A 16,387-nucleotide genomic window follows, 5' to 3' on the forward strand; every position below is an offset into this window, starting at 1 on the left:
TGAATCTGAAACTGGTCCCAGGCCTGTGGTGGAGAAGTCTGATTATCTTCCTTCATTTTAGATAAACTTTCTCTGTCTCTGTTTTTCTTTCATTTTGATCTTATTTAGACATTTCAGAGATAAGGAACTAATTTATATTTTGTAACAGTTAACAACAGAACAGCCAGACCCCACAAAATGCTTTAATCCTGATCTACATGTTCATTGTTAATTTATCTCTCGATAGAAACCAAATTCATGTTTAAAAAAAAATAGTTTAAGTATTTTTTTACATCAAAATCGCTATATTTTCGCTTTGAGTAAAATTATATTAGTATATTTAGTTCTTAGTTCTGTTGCAGAATCGTGTGGTTTGTGTTTAACTTTATACAAAAATATACAACAAGTACGTGTATCAGCAGCTTTGTGGGTTTTTTTTAGTCATTCGAGTTTAATGTTGATTTTATTCCATTTGTTTAACAAATTCATTATTTTGTGTGTGTGAGTGATTTTATAGTTAGAGGTGGAGAGTGCTTAGACTTTATGACAGGGACCTGACAACATTATTTCTTTGAGCCAGCAGACTGTAAACTTTAAAGTAGGAACAAGGCAGCCACAGTCTTTTCTGTCAGCTGATGGAGACCGTCTGTCTTCACTTCCTGTTGAAATCAAAAGTAAAACTTTGTCGCTGCAGAGATCTGGTTCAGTCTGGTTATAACTGTTTATATACAGGAAGGAGCGGCGTTAACGGGGCTGTGTGTTTTTAGAGAAGATGAAGATGTTTGTGGTGATTGTGACGCTGCTGTACGGTGAGAAAAACTTCCTCTAACTCAATTGTAATAAACTACACACAGACTCTGGCTGTGTGAACCATCTGAGAAAAGGTTTCCTGATACTGTGATCCAGGTGTAAACTAAAGCTCAGTTATGTCTCTGCTGTTTCTGAACCACATGTTGCGCTGTATTGTGGAGATAATTCAGTCCCTGAGTCACGTTGCCTTCCAGTTTTACTCAGAAATATGAATTTCTGAGCTCTGAGTTGCAATTTTTTTTTAACGCCCCCTGAAGTCAGATCCCCAACTCCAAAAGATGGACGGATCTCAGCAGCCCCGACATAAGAATTCAAGATGGCTGCTACTCACGTCAACAGTAATGAATCAACACTGCAATTTGACTGTTTACTTTATTTTTCCTCAAAACTATTTAACATTAAACTCAGCCACACACACAGTACTGTTCAATTTTTGCCCTTGACATTTTCCTGTAAAAACTGCCCAGAGTGTTGTTATTTAAAGCAGAAGTAAGTGATATATTTGTGTTAATATAAGTCTTAAATAGTTATATCTTCCGACAGCAATCACTTACATAGAGTGTTTGGTCTGAAACACGGGTCTGTCAGTCACTCTGCTCTGCTCTGAGCCGAGGAGAAAACATTTATCGTATCCTACAGTTTTTATCCAATGAGGAGAGAGAACGGCATGCAGGGCTGTGTGTGCAGCCAAGGAACGCCGTGAATGTGGCGACGTAGGGACGAGGACTGTTATGGTGCGTTCAAGGAAACTCGTAACTCGTGTTTTTCCGACCTGTGAAGTTGTACCAGTTTGTTCTGGTACGAGTTCACGGGTCGGAAGTTACGAGTGGCCGTTATAGTGACTTTCACCGGTAAAACAGGTCGGAAAAACACGAGTGGGTTGCCTGGAACGCTACAAAGTCGTAAGTTGTGACTTGCAGCTGTAATTTACGATTTCAAAAGCCTGCCTGGAACGCAGCATTAGCAAAAACGACCGTATCGCTTACTTCTGCTTTAAATAGATGACATGTTTTTGTTGTAGGTTTGCACGGCTTCTAAAAATATCTTATAAATTGTTTACATTGACATCAAACATTTACAACTATGAAATCATTATATTTTTGTTTCAATATATTAATTTTCCACTTTTCCAACTTGTGCGTTTATAAGAAACAAACGTTTGGTTCCTCAGGTCTGTGGTGTGTGAGTCTGTGTTGATGAGACTGTCGGTGGTTCACTGCAGCTCCAGGTCAAACACTGGATCTTCATCAGAGTCTGATTATCTTCTGGTTTCTGTCTCACCTCTGTCTGTGTCCTCAGTTTCCCAGCATGCCTCAGCTGTGGAGACATATGAGGGGGAGGAGTCTGTCCTGCTGCCCTGTGACCTTCCTCCGTTTGACCTGTTCGAGCCGTCAGTGGTGTGGAGCCGCTCCGACCTCCGTCCTTCAACCGTCCACCAGCGTCAGCCGGACGGAGACGAACTCAGAGACCAGAACCAGGACTACGGAGGACGGACGTCCATGAGGACTGACGCTCTGAGGACCGGAGACCTCAGCCTCACTCTGAGGAGACCCACCACCAGAGACAGTGGCAGCTACAGCTGCATCCTCAGAGGGAGGGGGGGAGAGGAGAGGCAGAGTCAAGTTACACTGGAGGTCAAAGGTCAGAGGACATGGACTCATCAGAAATGTGTTTTAATGTTTCACATTATTGTTTAAAGTGGTGTTTTAATCTCATGTTGTTGTTTGTGTCGACTACAGAACGTCTTGTAGACTGGATCTTCATTGTCGGTGGTGTCACTGGTCTCCTGCTCTCACTGGCCGCTGCTGTTCTGCTGATTTACAAAATATATAAAGACAATAGTGAGGATGGTAGGTTGTGTGTGTGTGTGTGTGTGTGTGTGTGTGTGTGTGTGTGTGTGTGTGTGTGTGTGTGTGTGTGTGTGTGTGTGTGTGTGTGTGTGTGTGTGTGTCATGTTGTTTGGACATTATGCAAAAAATTAATTCCAGTTAGTGTGATGTCAGAGCTGTAGACTGAGGTCACAGGTCAATTAGAAGTGAACTCTGTTGTGAATTGATCAGAAATGTTTTTGTTTTATTCAATTTGTATTGTTATCGACAGTCTTGGTACATGACACATCTAGAACACAATGTTACATGGATTCAGATCACAGGAGTGAGAGACAGACACAACATATAACATATAAAACATATAAAAGTAATAATATTATGATGTTACAGGATCCCAGTGACACACACACACACACACACACACACACACACACACACACACACACACACACACACACACACACACACACTTTCATAAGATGCGACCAAAGCACATTCTTTCACTTGTGGGACATTTGGTGTCGTCCAGAGTCTCAGAATAATTCAGTCAGGTTGTTATTGTGCCCACAGAGATTACAGACAAATCACATTTACAGACATTTCACAGACAAGTTTCATCCTCCAATAAGCAGAGCTCTGGACAGTGACAGTGAACTTTCTTTCAATACAATGGAAGAAAGTTCACTTTCCACTTTTACATTTCCAGCGTCATTCTCTACAATAAATGTTGTATTAACATTTTATCGTTTATTCATGTTTGAATCTCATTTTGTTGTTTGTGTCGACTACAGATGATCTGGATGGAATGGATAAAGTGGCTTTCCTGTCTTTACTGGTTTTCCTGGTTCTGTTACCTACTGGTCCTGCTGCTGGTGTTAGCAGTTTCATCCTTATCAAAATGATTAAGGACCCATTGGGTATGTTTTGTGTGTTTGTGTGTGTGTGTGGTCTGGATCATTCATTCTGATGGATGAAGTCATTTCACCGTTGACTGACAACAACACTAACATCTAATCTCATGTTGTTTGTATCGATTACAGATCCTCCTCCAGAGTGGTTCACTGGTCTAATGGGTCTGCTGTTTATCCCCATTCTCCTGATTCTCCTGGTTTATGGGCTTTATGTCTTTAGCGAAATAGACGATGAAATGGACGACACAGGTGGTTTGTGTGTGTGTGTGTGTGTGTGTGTGTGTGTGTGTGTGTGTGTGTGTGTGTGTGTGTGTGTGTGTGTGTGTGTGTGTGTGTGTGTGTGTGTGTGTGTGTGTGTGTGTGTGTGTGTGTGTGTCAGAGTAGAATTGGAATCTGTAGTGAATTGATCAAAAATGTTGTTTTAATGTTTTATTGTTTATTAATGTTTCAATCTCATGTTGTTGTTTGTGTCGACTACAGGACGCCATCGAGTCCGGGTCAAGGTTCTGCTGGTTCTCCTGGTTCTCCTGGTTCTCCTGTCTGCTGCTGCTGTTGTTATTTCCAGTGTCATTGTTCATAAAGGGATTAAGAACACAGAGGGTGTGTAGTGTGTATGTGTCTGTCTCTCTCTTCACTGTGGACATGAGGACGTCACTGATCCGTGTTCCTGTCTCTGTCCTCAGTGTCCTGGCATGGAGACACTGTGGAGCTCTACAGTAGGTATTATATCCTGCTCCCCTGTGAGGACTCTCCTTTACCCAGAAACCCCACAATGACGTGGAGCCGCCACGACCTCCGTCCTCCAACCGTCCACCAGAGAAACCGACTGGGTGACGTCTTCAGAGACCAGAACGAGGTTTACAGAAGCAGAACGTCCATGAAGACTGACGCTCTGATCACTGGAGACCTCAGTCTCACTCTGAGGAACCTCCACCTCTCTGACAGCGGAAACTACACCTGCATCATCACAGCATTTGGAAATAAACGAACACTGAGAAACATACAGCTGAAGGTCAAAGGTCAGCACCACACACCAACATCTACAGTATTTACAGGCAGGGTCTAAAAAGGTCGAAAATTTGAAAATCAAATTTTAGGCCTTAAAAAGTCTTAAATTCATTGAAGTATTGTGTTCAAGTTTTACATAACTTTAAATAGGTCTTAGTTTTCCTACCTCAAATGCTCAATAAAATGTCCCTCCTTCATCGTGCTGTATTGGATGTTTTTACAACAACAAATGAGCCCGACACGCAACTTATTGCAGCCCATTCTGTGACAACAGGTGGCTGGTGGACCAAGAAGGCAGACACTGAGTAAACCCAAAATACGGACTTTATTGAATCCACTGGGGAGTTACAGGGGCTGGAGAGCTAGAGGGAGTGAGGGAGCTGGAGGACACAGGAGGGCAGGCAGGCAAGGATGGTGAGACGTGGTGGAGGAGAGGGTCCGGGGGAAGGGCAGCGGGTCCAGAGCGGCTGCTTGCTGGCAGGGCAGGGCATCTGGGAGCACAGGGAGACAGGGTCAAAACGAGGCAGGAGACACAGGAGCAAAAAACACGAAGGAGTGAAAAAGGCTGGGAACAAAAACACGGGAGACTAGAAAACACTGGATACTAGAGATCACAGGTAAGGAGCGTTACAAAGTTACCAAGTGGTGAACTGTAAAGATGAAGACGGTGTCTTTGAGCAGTGGGTTGATGAGCAGATGAGCCTCAGGTGTGTGCCCTGCAGCTGCAGCAGCAGCAGCCCGCCCCTAGGAAGGAGAGAGAGACAGACATGGATGTAACACATTCACTTTGCAAGTAGGTTTAAAGTATATTTTTTGGCACAGAGAGATAGACAGGAAAGGGGGAGGCAGAGAGAGGGGGAATGACATGCAGGAAAGGTCTGCCCGGCGCGGGACTCGAACCGGGGACACCTGCGTTGAGGACTGTAGCCTCTACATGGGGCGGCCGCTTTAACCACTGCGCCACGCACCGCCCCCACTTTGCAAGTTTTGTGACTGCATTTCTTTTGTAAATTTTTTCGATGTCGTGCTAAGGTCTTAAATTTCATTCATAATAATCTTAAAAACTCTTAAATTTGAGTTGGTGAAACCTGCAGAAACCCTGTACAGGATACAGGTCAGAGGTCAGAGGTCAAAGGTCAGCTGTAGATACGGGTCTGAGGTCAGATCTGCTTCATCTCATCCACAGAAAAGTTCTCTACCAATGCTGACGTCCTCGTTATGTGTGGTCTCCTGGTTCTAGTGGTTGTTCCTCTTGGTGTCGCCTGGTGCCTTAACCTTGATGAAAGGCTGATCAAAAAAGGTAGGATGTTTTGTGTGTGTGTGTGTGTGTGTGTGTGTGTGTGTGTGTGTGTGTGTGTGTGTGTGTGTGTGTGTGTGTGTGTGTGTGTGTGTGTGTGTGTGTGTGTGTGTGTGTGTGTGTGTTTATTGTAAAAATCTCCCATTTTTTGTTGAGAGGACAGAGACCAGGAACTACGGTGACCGAGACGTCTCAGACAAATGCAAAAACAACACAAAGGAAATCAAAAACAGATGTTGACAAACCACTGGAGGCAACGTTACTCAGAAATGTTTGAAGGAAATCAAGTATAAGGAAATTAATTTGAAGGAATTTGTAGAATTTACATTAACTGTGATTACTGACACGAATGAGAAATATTGTTAATTGTCTATATAATTACCACCTGTCAGCGGCTGCTCTTGATGAAAGCAGAGGCCACATTTCCTTTGGGCAGCACGGGAATGTCACAGGTCCACACAAAATTCAAAACAATAGTGAAAAACACCCTAGATTGGTTAAGTTAGCGCTGTGTTTTCTCATCTAGTTATGGCACTACAGCTTTAACATTAGCTGGCACAAATTTCACTTATTAATTTTAATGTCAACATCTATTGTCATTAATTTCCATTGTGTGGTTTTTGTTGTTGTGTTGTTGCTTATAATGCATTTATCTGAGATGTCACAGCCACGATGAGAGAACAGCTGCCAACACATTTATACATCTGTTTATTTTAACTTCCTATTTATTGTGGAGTTGAATTCTGGGTAAAATGGTGTCCAACAGTGTTGCTGTATTCCAACAGCAGGTTGAGTTTCCCCCGTTCATTCACCCTCAGCCCTTCAATGCATCACACGGAGGCCACTTGGAGAGCAGAGGGAAGTCGTCTGGGACGAGTAAAAGAGATAAATTGAACACATTTTCCCTCATTAACTAACGGTCCAGACAATCATGGATCGATCACAAATCATATCAGGGGTGGAGCTATACTGTATTTGACTGAGTAGATATGAATATGAAACATCATTTTTGACAAATAAGTTATTATATTATTATATATTTCTACTGTAACGTGATTGCTTGTTGCCACTGCTAAAGTCTAATTGAATATTTACTGGCCCCTATCATTCATTCTCTTCTTCTTTGGTGTTACAGTAAACAATCAACCAGTGGCAGTGTTCATTACACTAAATAGATCCATGGGGTGGCAGTAATGAACACTGCCACTCCATGGATCTATTTTTTCAGATCATTTCCAACACTTTTAACTCCTGGTTTGACTTCCTCCATGTGTCCACTGTCTCTCTGGTCTGGTTCTGTCCTTCAGGTTCCTCTACGGCTCTGTGATGCTTCAGTAAAGAGATTAAAACCTGCTGCTGCTGTCTGATGACATCATCATGTGGTTTGTTGTCTCTCAGACCAACAGGTGAAGGTGGAGGAGGTGGAGGTGGAGGTGGATGTGGAGGAGGGGGCGGAGTCTGTCCAGCTGCCCTTCCAGACCACAGCTGGTCTGTCTGAAGACGTCAGAGTGGAGTGGATGTACGGATACAACAGGAAGGTCCATGTGTATGAGAACGGTCCTAAAGGACAGGACCTGGTTTACAGAGGACGAACAGAGATGAATGAAGACCTGCTGAGGACTGGAGACCTCAGTCTGACCCTGAAACACCCCACAAGGAGAGACAAAGGAAGATACAGATGCAGAGTCTACAACAAGGACGGAGACTTGCTGAGAGGGACAAAAGTGAAACTCAAGGTCGAAGGTCAGAGTTGTTTGTTTGTCTCTGGTTTTGTCTCCTCTGCAGAGAATTCATGTCCAGTGTTGAGGTAACTCGTTACAAAATTAAGTAGTTATAGTAATATATAACTTGGGCAGTAATGGAGTAATACAAGGCGATACTTAATTTAAAAAAAAATATATATATATATATATATATATATTATTACAGTTACTCCGTCCAGTAATGCATTACAATCAGAAACAGGTTAAATTACTAGAGATTATTAGAGAAGCCAGTTTGCAGCAACTCTTGACTCCCAGGATGCATTGCTGGCTGCTGTCTCTCCGCCCAAGTTTAAGCTTCACTGGATGAGTAAGAAAACTAGAAGACGACATCAAGTTCCTGCTCACTACAGAGTACAGCTCCTTGTCAGAGGAGCCTGCAGCCCAGATGCCAGATCCTCATCCAGCTGCTGCCTCCAATGAGCATGACTTTTGTATTTTTGTGCACAGCTCAATGAAAATAAATGCACCTGTGTCCATGGAAACAGAGATAATAGATTATCTTAAATCTGCCTCTCTGTGATGGAAAGCCTGCACCGCTTTCAGAGAGTTAAAAATAAAAGTAACACTCCAGGTTAACGCTGCAACAGCATCCAGTGTATCCTGCAGTCGAGAGACTTCTCAGAGGGACTCGTGCTCAAAGGTCAAGACTAAACGTCTTCAACAGTTTGACTGAGGATTAATTCACTATGACAGATATAGCACAAGTCCATTTTGTGATCCCTTGTCCTCAGTGATTATTTTGGTGGAAGTAACAAAAAAATGAATCAGTAACTTATCACTAAAATCATAAAGTAATATCATGGATCTATGAGAAACATATTACTTTCAAATGCAAGTAACTATATTACATTTTGGAAATAACTTAAGAGAGATTAAAACCTGCTGCTGCTGCTGTCTGATGACATCATCATGTGGTTTGTTGTCTCTCAGTCCAACAGGTGGAGGTGGAGGAGGGGGCGGAGTCTGTCCAGCTGCCCTTCAAGACCACAGCTGGTCTGTCTGAAGACGTCAGAGTGGAGTGGACGGATGAAGACGACAGGAAGGTCCATGTGTATGAGAACGGTCTTAAAGGACAGGACCAGGTTTACAGAGGACGAACAGAGATGAATGAAGACCTGCTGAGGACTGGAGACCTCAGTCTGACCCTGAAACACCTCACAAGGAGAGATGATAGATACTATTACTGCACAGTCTACAACAAGGACGGAGACTCAATGAGAAGGACAGTAGTGAAACTCGAGGTCAAAGGTCAGAGTTGTTTGTTTGTCTCTGGTTGTTTGTTTGTCTCTGGTTGTTTGTCTCTGTCTCACTGTCTTCTGTCTCGTCTACAGAGAGAACTCAGGTCAGAGCTGAAACAGTCGACATGAAGAACAGAAGCAGCTCCACTGATCCAACTCCTCTGATGGCTGATCAATCAGTCTGATTGGTCTGTTGATCAATTTGTGATTATTGAAAGAATCCGACTTTGGACCAGAGAGAAGATGAAGGTGAAGGAGCTGATGGACGATGGACGAAGACAAGAGGACGCTACTGAGTCCTACTGACTCACAGTCTGTTGACTCAGTATTGATGAGAATTGATCAGACCTGATCATGTTAAAGGGAACTATGTCCAGGGGTGCAGCACATAAATGTTACGCAGATACGCATGTGCTACAAAAATGAGGGAATGATGCGTACCAACACGTGTCACCTGCAGCCGCTAAAAACATGAAAAATAAAAACTGCACTCTCCAGCCGTCTCACCTGAAGCTGAGCCGAGCAGTCAGAGGAGCTCTGCTGTTTCTGTCTCTTCAGCCTGGTGTCTGGCTGCACTTTGTAAAAAGAGTTAAAGATGCAAAGATCTAACTTCAATCTGAGCGCCATTCAGCCGATCCAGAGCTCAGAGGATGTGACGCTGCACAGCTGTAGCAGCTCGCGTGTGTTTTATAATGTAAAAAAACAAGCCTAGTCACAGACCTTTTTTTTTCATTCATTCATTCATTCATGAATAAAAAACAAGAGTCACATAATAAGAAAAAGTTTCTTTTTTCTTTTTTTAAAGGCCAGATGATAAAAATGAGTTTTAAGAAGTGATTTAAAAGAGGATACTTAGTTTGCCTGCCTGAGATCTCCAGGCAGAGCATTTCACAGCTGAGGGGCCCGGGCAGCAGAGGCCCCGTCCCCTTCAGTGACCAGGAGGGTTTTAGGTCTAAAAGCTGGAAGACATCAGGCTCATAAGATTGTAGCATCCCCGGCTAAATGATGGTCGGACTCTCAAACTGATGGTTCACAATGGTTTATTCCTTGGACCGTATTCAATGCAAACACACCGTAAGAGCTATGAAAAGAAGAAAACAAAATACAGTTACCTTTATTCTTACTTGAAATTACCTTTAACTGCCTTTATCACAATCAATCATGTAAGTTGACTCTCTTTTTATCTAATAAACTTATTGTAGACTCACATGTTTTACTCCATGAATTTAAATATATATTTTAACTGCTACGATTGATGTTACAGTCATGAGGGAAAATTCACATTTTAACTGAAAGACAACCTCCCATAGAGTGCAATATAAAACAGTATTTAACATGAAATTAGCATTTTTAACCGTTCGTTTTTAACCCAATAAACAGTTTTTAACCTTAGCAGACCTTATATAAAACAGACAAAATACGTCTCGTTGCATTAATAAAACAACCAACAAGTTAGCTTATAGCTTCATCTCACTTCAATACAGACCGACACGGCAGCTCGCCGATGCTAATAGTAGCTACCGCTTACCACAATACGTTTTATGCATGAGAATATCAACGGCAACCAAACTCGAGCCGGACATAAATAGCATGAAATGGTAACAAAACAAACCTTGTGCCCCTTATTAGCCAGGTGCTAGGGCGTTTCATGTGGGTTAGACACGCTTTGCTTGCTTTTAGCATTGAAGACACTCTTTTAGCCTTGCAGACACACTTTTCCTTCTGCCGGTAAACTCCGAAGCACCGGATGTGTACGAGGTCTCGGCGAGACGCTTTCAAAATAAAAGCACTGAATATCCGTCTGCTTAATGTATAAAAAATAAAAGCATGGCTTTAAAGAATGTTACTAAGTAAACATAAAAACACATTTATAAAAAATACTATGCTCATATTAAAGGTCATTTACACTCCCACCAAATCATTACTGGTTTTTCATCCCCTTATTAGATGTAAAGCATGAATGATTTCTAAACCATGTGACCTTTAACCTTTAGTGCTTGAGTCAAAAATGTCCATAAACTCTTCATACTGTAAAGGATAGGTTGTGGAGTGAAGGGGGTGATTAAACAGTCTCTAGGAGCAGGATCAGCTTCTGCACTGGACGTTCAACGATGGATGGCTTGCCAGAACGCTGTCCCTCCTTTCCCATCTTCTGGTCTCCAACACGAATCTTCACTCTCCTCACTAGTCCATCTTTATCAGTCACTGTCTCTACAACTTTAGCCAATTTCCACTCGTTGCGAGGCTGATCTTTTGTCTTTTCCATCACAATGTCACCGACTTTGAGGTTTCTCCTTGGGGTATGCCAGCGTTGTCTGGTGGCGATGTTGTACACATACTCTCTTCTCCACCGGCCCCAGAACTGCTCTGCAAGGTACTGAACACGGCGCCACCTCTTACGAGCATACATATCCTCTCTGATGAATCTGCCAGGAGGTGGTAAGGCTGCAGTGGGTTTCATGGTGAGTAGGTGATTGGGCGTTAGCGGCTCTGGACTATCTGGATCATTTAAGTTGTCAACGGTGAGTGGACGACTGTTCACAATAGCTGCTGCCTCATAAAAGAATGTCCGTAGAGAGGCATCGACCAGCCTGCCTGATGAGGGTGAAAGAGTTAAACGAAGAACATTCCTCACCGTTCGGATCTGTCTCTCCCATACGCCTCCAGCATGGCTTGCATGCGGAGCGTTCATGCTGAAGTCACACTGTTTCTCAGCCAAAAACGTAGTCAGACGATCAGCATCCAATTGCTTGAGAGCTTTATTCAGTTCGTTTTTAGCTCCAACGAAGTTCGTTCCTTGGTCACATTTTATGTCACGTACTGCTCCTCTTATTGCAATGAAACAACGAAGTCCATTTATGAAGGCATCTGTCGACATGTCGTCTAACATTTCAATGTGGATAGCTCGACAGCAAAGGCAGGTGAAAAGCAGTCCGTATCTCTTTTGTACCTTGCGTCCTTGTTTGGTGAAAAACGGACCGAAACAGTCCATTCCACAATAGTTGAAAGGTGGTGATGGATCCACACGCTCAGACGGCAAATCTGCCATTCGCTGCTCCTCTGTGAATCTTCTGAGTTTTCGACATGTAACACATTGATGCAGATGCGTTGCCACAGCTCTGTTGATTCCTGGAATCCAGAATCCATTTGATCTGATCTCATTAATAGTCAAGCCTTTTCCTTGATGTTGGACTTTCTCGTGACAGTGAGCAATTATTGCCTCGGTGATGGGATGAGTCTTTGGTATGATCACTGGATGCTTCAGTGAGGTAGGGAGTGATGCATTTTTCAGTCTTCCTCCCACCTTGAGGAGTCCATCCTGATCAAGAAAAGCATCCATCTGAAACAGTTTACTCTGAGAGGGAAGTTGAATTACCTTACTGAGCAACTTTAACTCCTCTGGATACGCGTGTCTCTGTAAGTCTCTTATGATGATTTCATCCATAAACTTCACATAATGTTCTTTGTACTTATCATCCTTCGCCAGCTTTCTTTTAAGGTGACTGAGCCGTACCATCGCCAGTTGTTTGTTGTCAGGGAGATAGTGTCTCTCTTTAAAGGGGAGTGGCATCTCGTAATGTCCATGAATGTTCCTCTTGATCCCTTCCTTTAACACATCCAGGAAGCGGATGTCATCCTGAGACACAGTCTTTCCGTCCTTATTGGCATCTTTAAAGTCAGACTCGAGAACCCTGAGTGCCTCAGCTGGGGTCACTGGAGGAAGCTCTCTGACTGAAACTCTGTGACACATGTTGGTGATGCTTGGTGAGTTGTGGTGAGGTGAACAGCCTACGATACTCCACCCCAAATCCGTCTGAACTGCATATGGTTCGCTATCTCCTCCAAGGATTACCTGCCGTGGTGCCAGTGCCCTTGAGCAATTGTAGCCGATCAGCAGACCGACTTCACATTCCAGCTGTGGTGGGATTTCATCTGCTATTTTGATGAGATGATTCCAGTTCCGTGCCGTGTCACAGGTAGGAATGTGTGTTCGATTCACTGGTATACAGTCCTTGGTGTAAGCAGGGGGGAGATCAATGTGGATAGCAGAGCAGTAACCTCTCACTCTCAAACCCGACACTCTTTGACTATGCATTAATGCATCCTTTCCTGTCATGGTTGTTAGTTTCAGTCTTACAGGATGAGTTTCAGTCTGTAAACTATTGCTGACTTCTTGGTCAATGAAGACTGTATCGCTTTGGGTATCAAGCAGCGCATAAACAAGTCTTTCCGTACCTGGATTGCTGACAGAAGAAACCCACACTGGCACTATCATTGAAGTGTTGGTAGATGGCTCCTTAGTTGCCACACTGAGAGCCAATGTGGTTGCTGTTTCCTCTGTGTTACTTTGATTTGAGACTGACGTGGGCTTGGCCTTGGTGTAGGTGTCATCATGGAGAAGCGTAGGATGTCTTGCTTTACATTTGTCGCATGAATGTCTATTGCGGCAGTCCTTGGCGTTATGGCCCGTCCTCAAGCAGCCATAGCAAAGCTTCTTTTCTTTCACATATTTCCGTCGTTCCTCCAGAGCTTTCCCTTTAAACTCAGGACAGCGATGAAGTTGATGTTTACTGTCTTGACAAAACACACATGGTGGCTTTAAACCTGTTCTTAACTGTCCTTGTGTTTCATTCTCTGTAACTGTCTGTGTGTGATAAACACTGGATTTACATTTCTTTTCTTTCAGATGACGTGATGAGTTAGCCTCTGATGAGTGGAGAGCGTGGAATGAAGTAATAGGATTACATGCAATTTCTGCCTCCGTTACAATGAAGAAGACAAACTCCTGGAAGCTGGGAAACTCCTGGTCAACTCTCATGACTTGAGTGACCTTGCGGTTCCACTGTGATGCTGCCCAATCAGGTAGCTTTTGGACCAATTTCTGGTTTTCTTCACAATCGTTCAAAATGTTCAGACCTTTAACATAAGGCATGGCTTCCAGACATGAGTGTAAGAAATCAGCGAATGCTCTAAGTCCCTCAGCATCTCTTGGATGGACCTTTGGCCAGTTTGTTAGTTTTTCCCTGAATGCTTTTTGTATAACAAACGGCTGACCATACCTGTGGTTGAGACGGTTCCATCCATCCTTGTAGGCTTCATCATCATTTCTATAAAATATGCCATCAAGTGTCTTTCGAGCTGGACCTCCTACATATTTTTTCAAATAATGTAATTTGTCAGCTGAAGCAATGTTCCTTTTGTCTATGAGGGATGTGAAGGAAGCCTTCCACTCAATGAACTGGATAGGGTCACCAGTAAATACAGACGGTTCTGGCATTGGGAGCCTGTTCAGAGCTATGCTATCTTGGACTGCCTGAGCCAGATAACTCACATCTGTCCTTGCAGGTGATGCTGTCATTGTGATATCAGTGGGCTGCTGTATGAGAGCTGAAGGAGGAGGATACACAAACTGATGTTCTCTCGTTCTCATCTGATCTACAGAATGAACACTTGCTTCCTGCATTACTTCCTGATCATAAGTTGTGAACCTAGCTCGTGCAGCTTTAATGTCCTTCTCTGCCTTTAATCTTTCCAACTCACGTTTTTGAGCTTCAAGTTCTTTCCTTTGTTGTTCCTCTAGGAGTTGAATCTTTTCTTTTTGTTTCTCCTCCTTCAATAACACTTCATACTCTGCTTCCTTTGCTGCTAATTCTGCTGCAGCGTCTGCTCTTTTTGCTGCTATGACAGAGTGTTGACTGGAACCTTTACTTGAGTGTTGACTTGGAGGTGAAGCTGTGGATCCGTAGATGGAGCGAGCGTAGTCTCTGTTAAGAAGCTCATGAAGACGTTGTCTTACAGCTTCACTATCAAATTCTCCATCTATGCCTGATATCCTTTCAAGAGCAATTTTAACAATGTCCCTTGTAACTGCCTCACAGGCATCAATACGACGTCTTGTCTCATTAGACGGAGTGAGGTGAGCTCTGATGTCTATGTACAGGTTTATAACACAGTTTTTTCCTTCTTCTAGTGTGTCTATAAGAGTTGCAATGTCACTTTCAGGAATGTTTAACTTTAACTGTTCTCTAGCCTTACGTGCCTGGATCTTCCATTGTTCATAAATATGAGTCAACCTTTTCTCCTTTTTGTGGGCCTCCTCCTCATGAAATGCAAGCATCTTTTCCGTGGGATTCCGTAGGCGACCAGAGCGACGGAGATCCTCCTCTTCAGTATCCTTATCCTTCATCTGTTCGGAGTCTCTGTCGTCTGGAGGCGTCTTTACTGATGATTCCATGTTGTGAGCAGGTACCACAATCCTTGACCATCACATCAGGTCCCTCTACAGTTGTCCTTGGTCAGCGGCGTGATGTGACGGATGAGGTGAAGCTCTTACTGTAGCATCCCCGGCTAAATGATGGTCGGACTCTCAAACTGATGGTTCACAATGGTTTATTCCTTGGACCGTATTCAATGCAAACACACCGTAAGAGCTATGAAAAGAAGAAAACAAAATACAGTTACCTTTACTCTTACTTGAAATTACCTTTAACTGCCTTTATCACAATCAATCATGTAAGTTGACTCTCTTTTTATCTAATAAACTTATTGTAGACTCACATGTTTTACTCCATGAATTTAAATATATATTTTAACTGCTACGATTGATGTTACAGTCATGAGGGAAAATTCACATTTTAACTGAAAGACAACCTCCCATAGAGTGCAATATAAAACAGTATTTAACATGAAATTAGCATTTTTAACCGTTCGTTTTTAACCCAATAAACAGTTTTTAACCTTAGCAGACCTTATATAAAACAGACAAAATACGTCTCGTTGCATTAATAAAACAACCAACAAGTTAGCTTATAGCTTCATCTCACTTCAATACAGACCGACACGGCAGCTTGGCCGATGCTAATAGTAGCTACCGCTAACCACAATACGTTTTATGCATGAAAATATCAACGGCAACCAAACTCGAGCCGGACATAAATATAGCATGAAATGGTAACAAAACAAACCTTGTGCCCCTTATTAGCCAGGTGCTAGGGCGTTTCATGTGGGTTAGACACACTTTGCTTGCTTTTAGCATTGAAGACACTCTTTTAGCCTTGCAGACACACTTTTCCTTCTGCCGGTAAACTCCGAAGCACCGGATGTGTACGAGGTCTCGGCGAGACGCTTTCAAAATAAAAGCACTGAATATCCGTCTGCTTAATGTATAAAAAATAAAAGCATGGCTTTAAAGAATGTTACTAAGTAAACATAAAAACACATTTATAAAAAATACTATGCTCATATTAAAGGTCATTTACAAGATTTTAGCATGTCACAGATGTAAGCAGGAGCCTCAGGCCTTAAAAACAAGCAGTAAAATCTTAAAATCAATTCTAAAAATCACAGGCTACCGTCGTTATGTGGTTGCTTACTTTACGGGGGGTCACACTCCATATGGTGTGAGTACGAAAAACTATTGGTATGGTATTCATCTGAGTAGCTCACTAAAAAGTTATGTGCACCCCTGACTATGTCAGTGCAGTCGCTTTTCCACTGCTTTGCTAACCCTCCTCCTGACCATGTGCATGTGTTTTCAACGAAGCCGGTG

General features: G+C 42.9%; 2 protein-coding genes across 3 annotated transcripts; both read left to right on the plus strand.

The window, feature by feature from the left end:
* Window positions 1-704: 704 nt before the first annotated feature.
* LOC311001871 (butyrophilin-like protein 2) lies at window positions 705-3,019 on the plus strand (the record flags this gene model as incomplete). The annotated part of the gene is made up of 4 exons (XM_083993050.1): window positions 705-788; window positions 2,089-2,430; window positions 2,529-2,639; window positions 3,009-3,019. The coding sequence occupies exons 1-4, from the start codon at window positions 752-754 to the stop codon at window positions 3,017-3,019; spliced, it is 501 nt and encodes a 166-aa protein (XP_083849176.1). The 5' UTR covers window positions 705-751.
* Window positions 3,020-3,414: 395 nt separating this feature from the next.
* Window positions 3,415-9,290, plus strand: LOC311001798 (uncharacterized protein). 2 transcript variants are annotated; one of them, XM_083992957.1, is made up of 6 exons: window positions 3,415-3,535; window positions 3,659-3,778; window positions 4,010-4,129; window positions 4,213-4,548; window positions 5,724-5,837; window positions 8,932-9,290. In XM_083992957.1, the coding sequence occupies exons 1-6, from the start codon at window positions 3,424-3,426 to the stop codon at window positions 9,021-9,023; spliced, it is 894 nt and encodes a 297-aa protein (XP_083849083.1). In that variant the 5' UTR covers window positions 3,415-3,423; the 3' UTR covers window positions 9,024-9,290. The 2 variants fall into 2 exon arrangements, with proteins under 2 accessions (XP_083849083.1, XP_083849082.1); XM_083992956.1 differs by having other exon boundaries at window positions 3,416-3,535; window positions 3,659-3,781.
* The last annotated feature ends 7,097 nt before the right edge of the window (window positions 9,291-16,387 follow it).

This window comes from Trachurus trachurus (assembly GCF_905171665.1).
Source record: "Trachurus trachurus genome assembly, chromosome: 18".
In the NCBI taxonomy this organism is placed as follows: Eukaryota; Metazoa; Chordata; class Actinopteri; order Carangiformes; family Carangidae; genus Trachurus; species Trachurus trachurus.

Bases quoted from the DNA above. Each gene is read 5' to 3' on its own strand.
- LOC311001798 (XM_083992956.1), top strand. From the start codon at position 3,424: ATGGATAAAGTGGCTTTCCTGTCTTTACTGGTTTTCCTGGTTCTGTTA. The intron at 3,782-4,009 runs GTTTGTGTGTGT...TGTCGACTACAG, and splicing joins TGAAATGGACGACACAGGTG to GACGCCATCGAGTCCGGGTC. The intron at 5,838-8,931 runs GTAGGATGTTTT...TCTCGTCTACAG, and splicing joins TGAAAGGCTGATCAAAAAAG to AGAGAACTCAGGTCAGAGCT.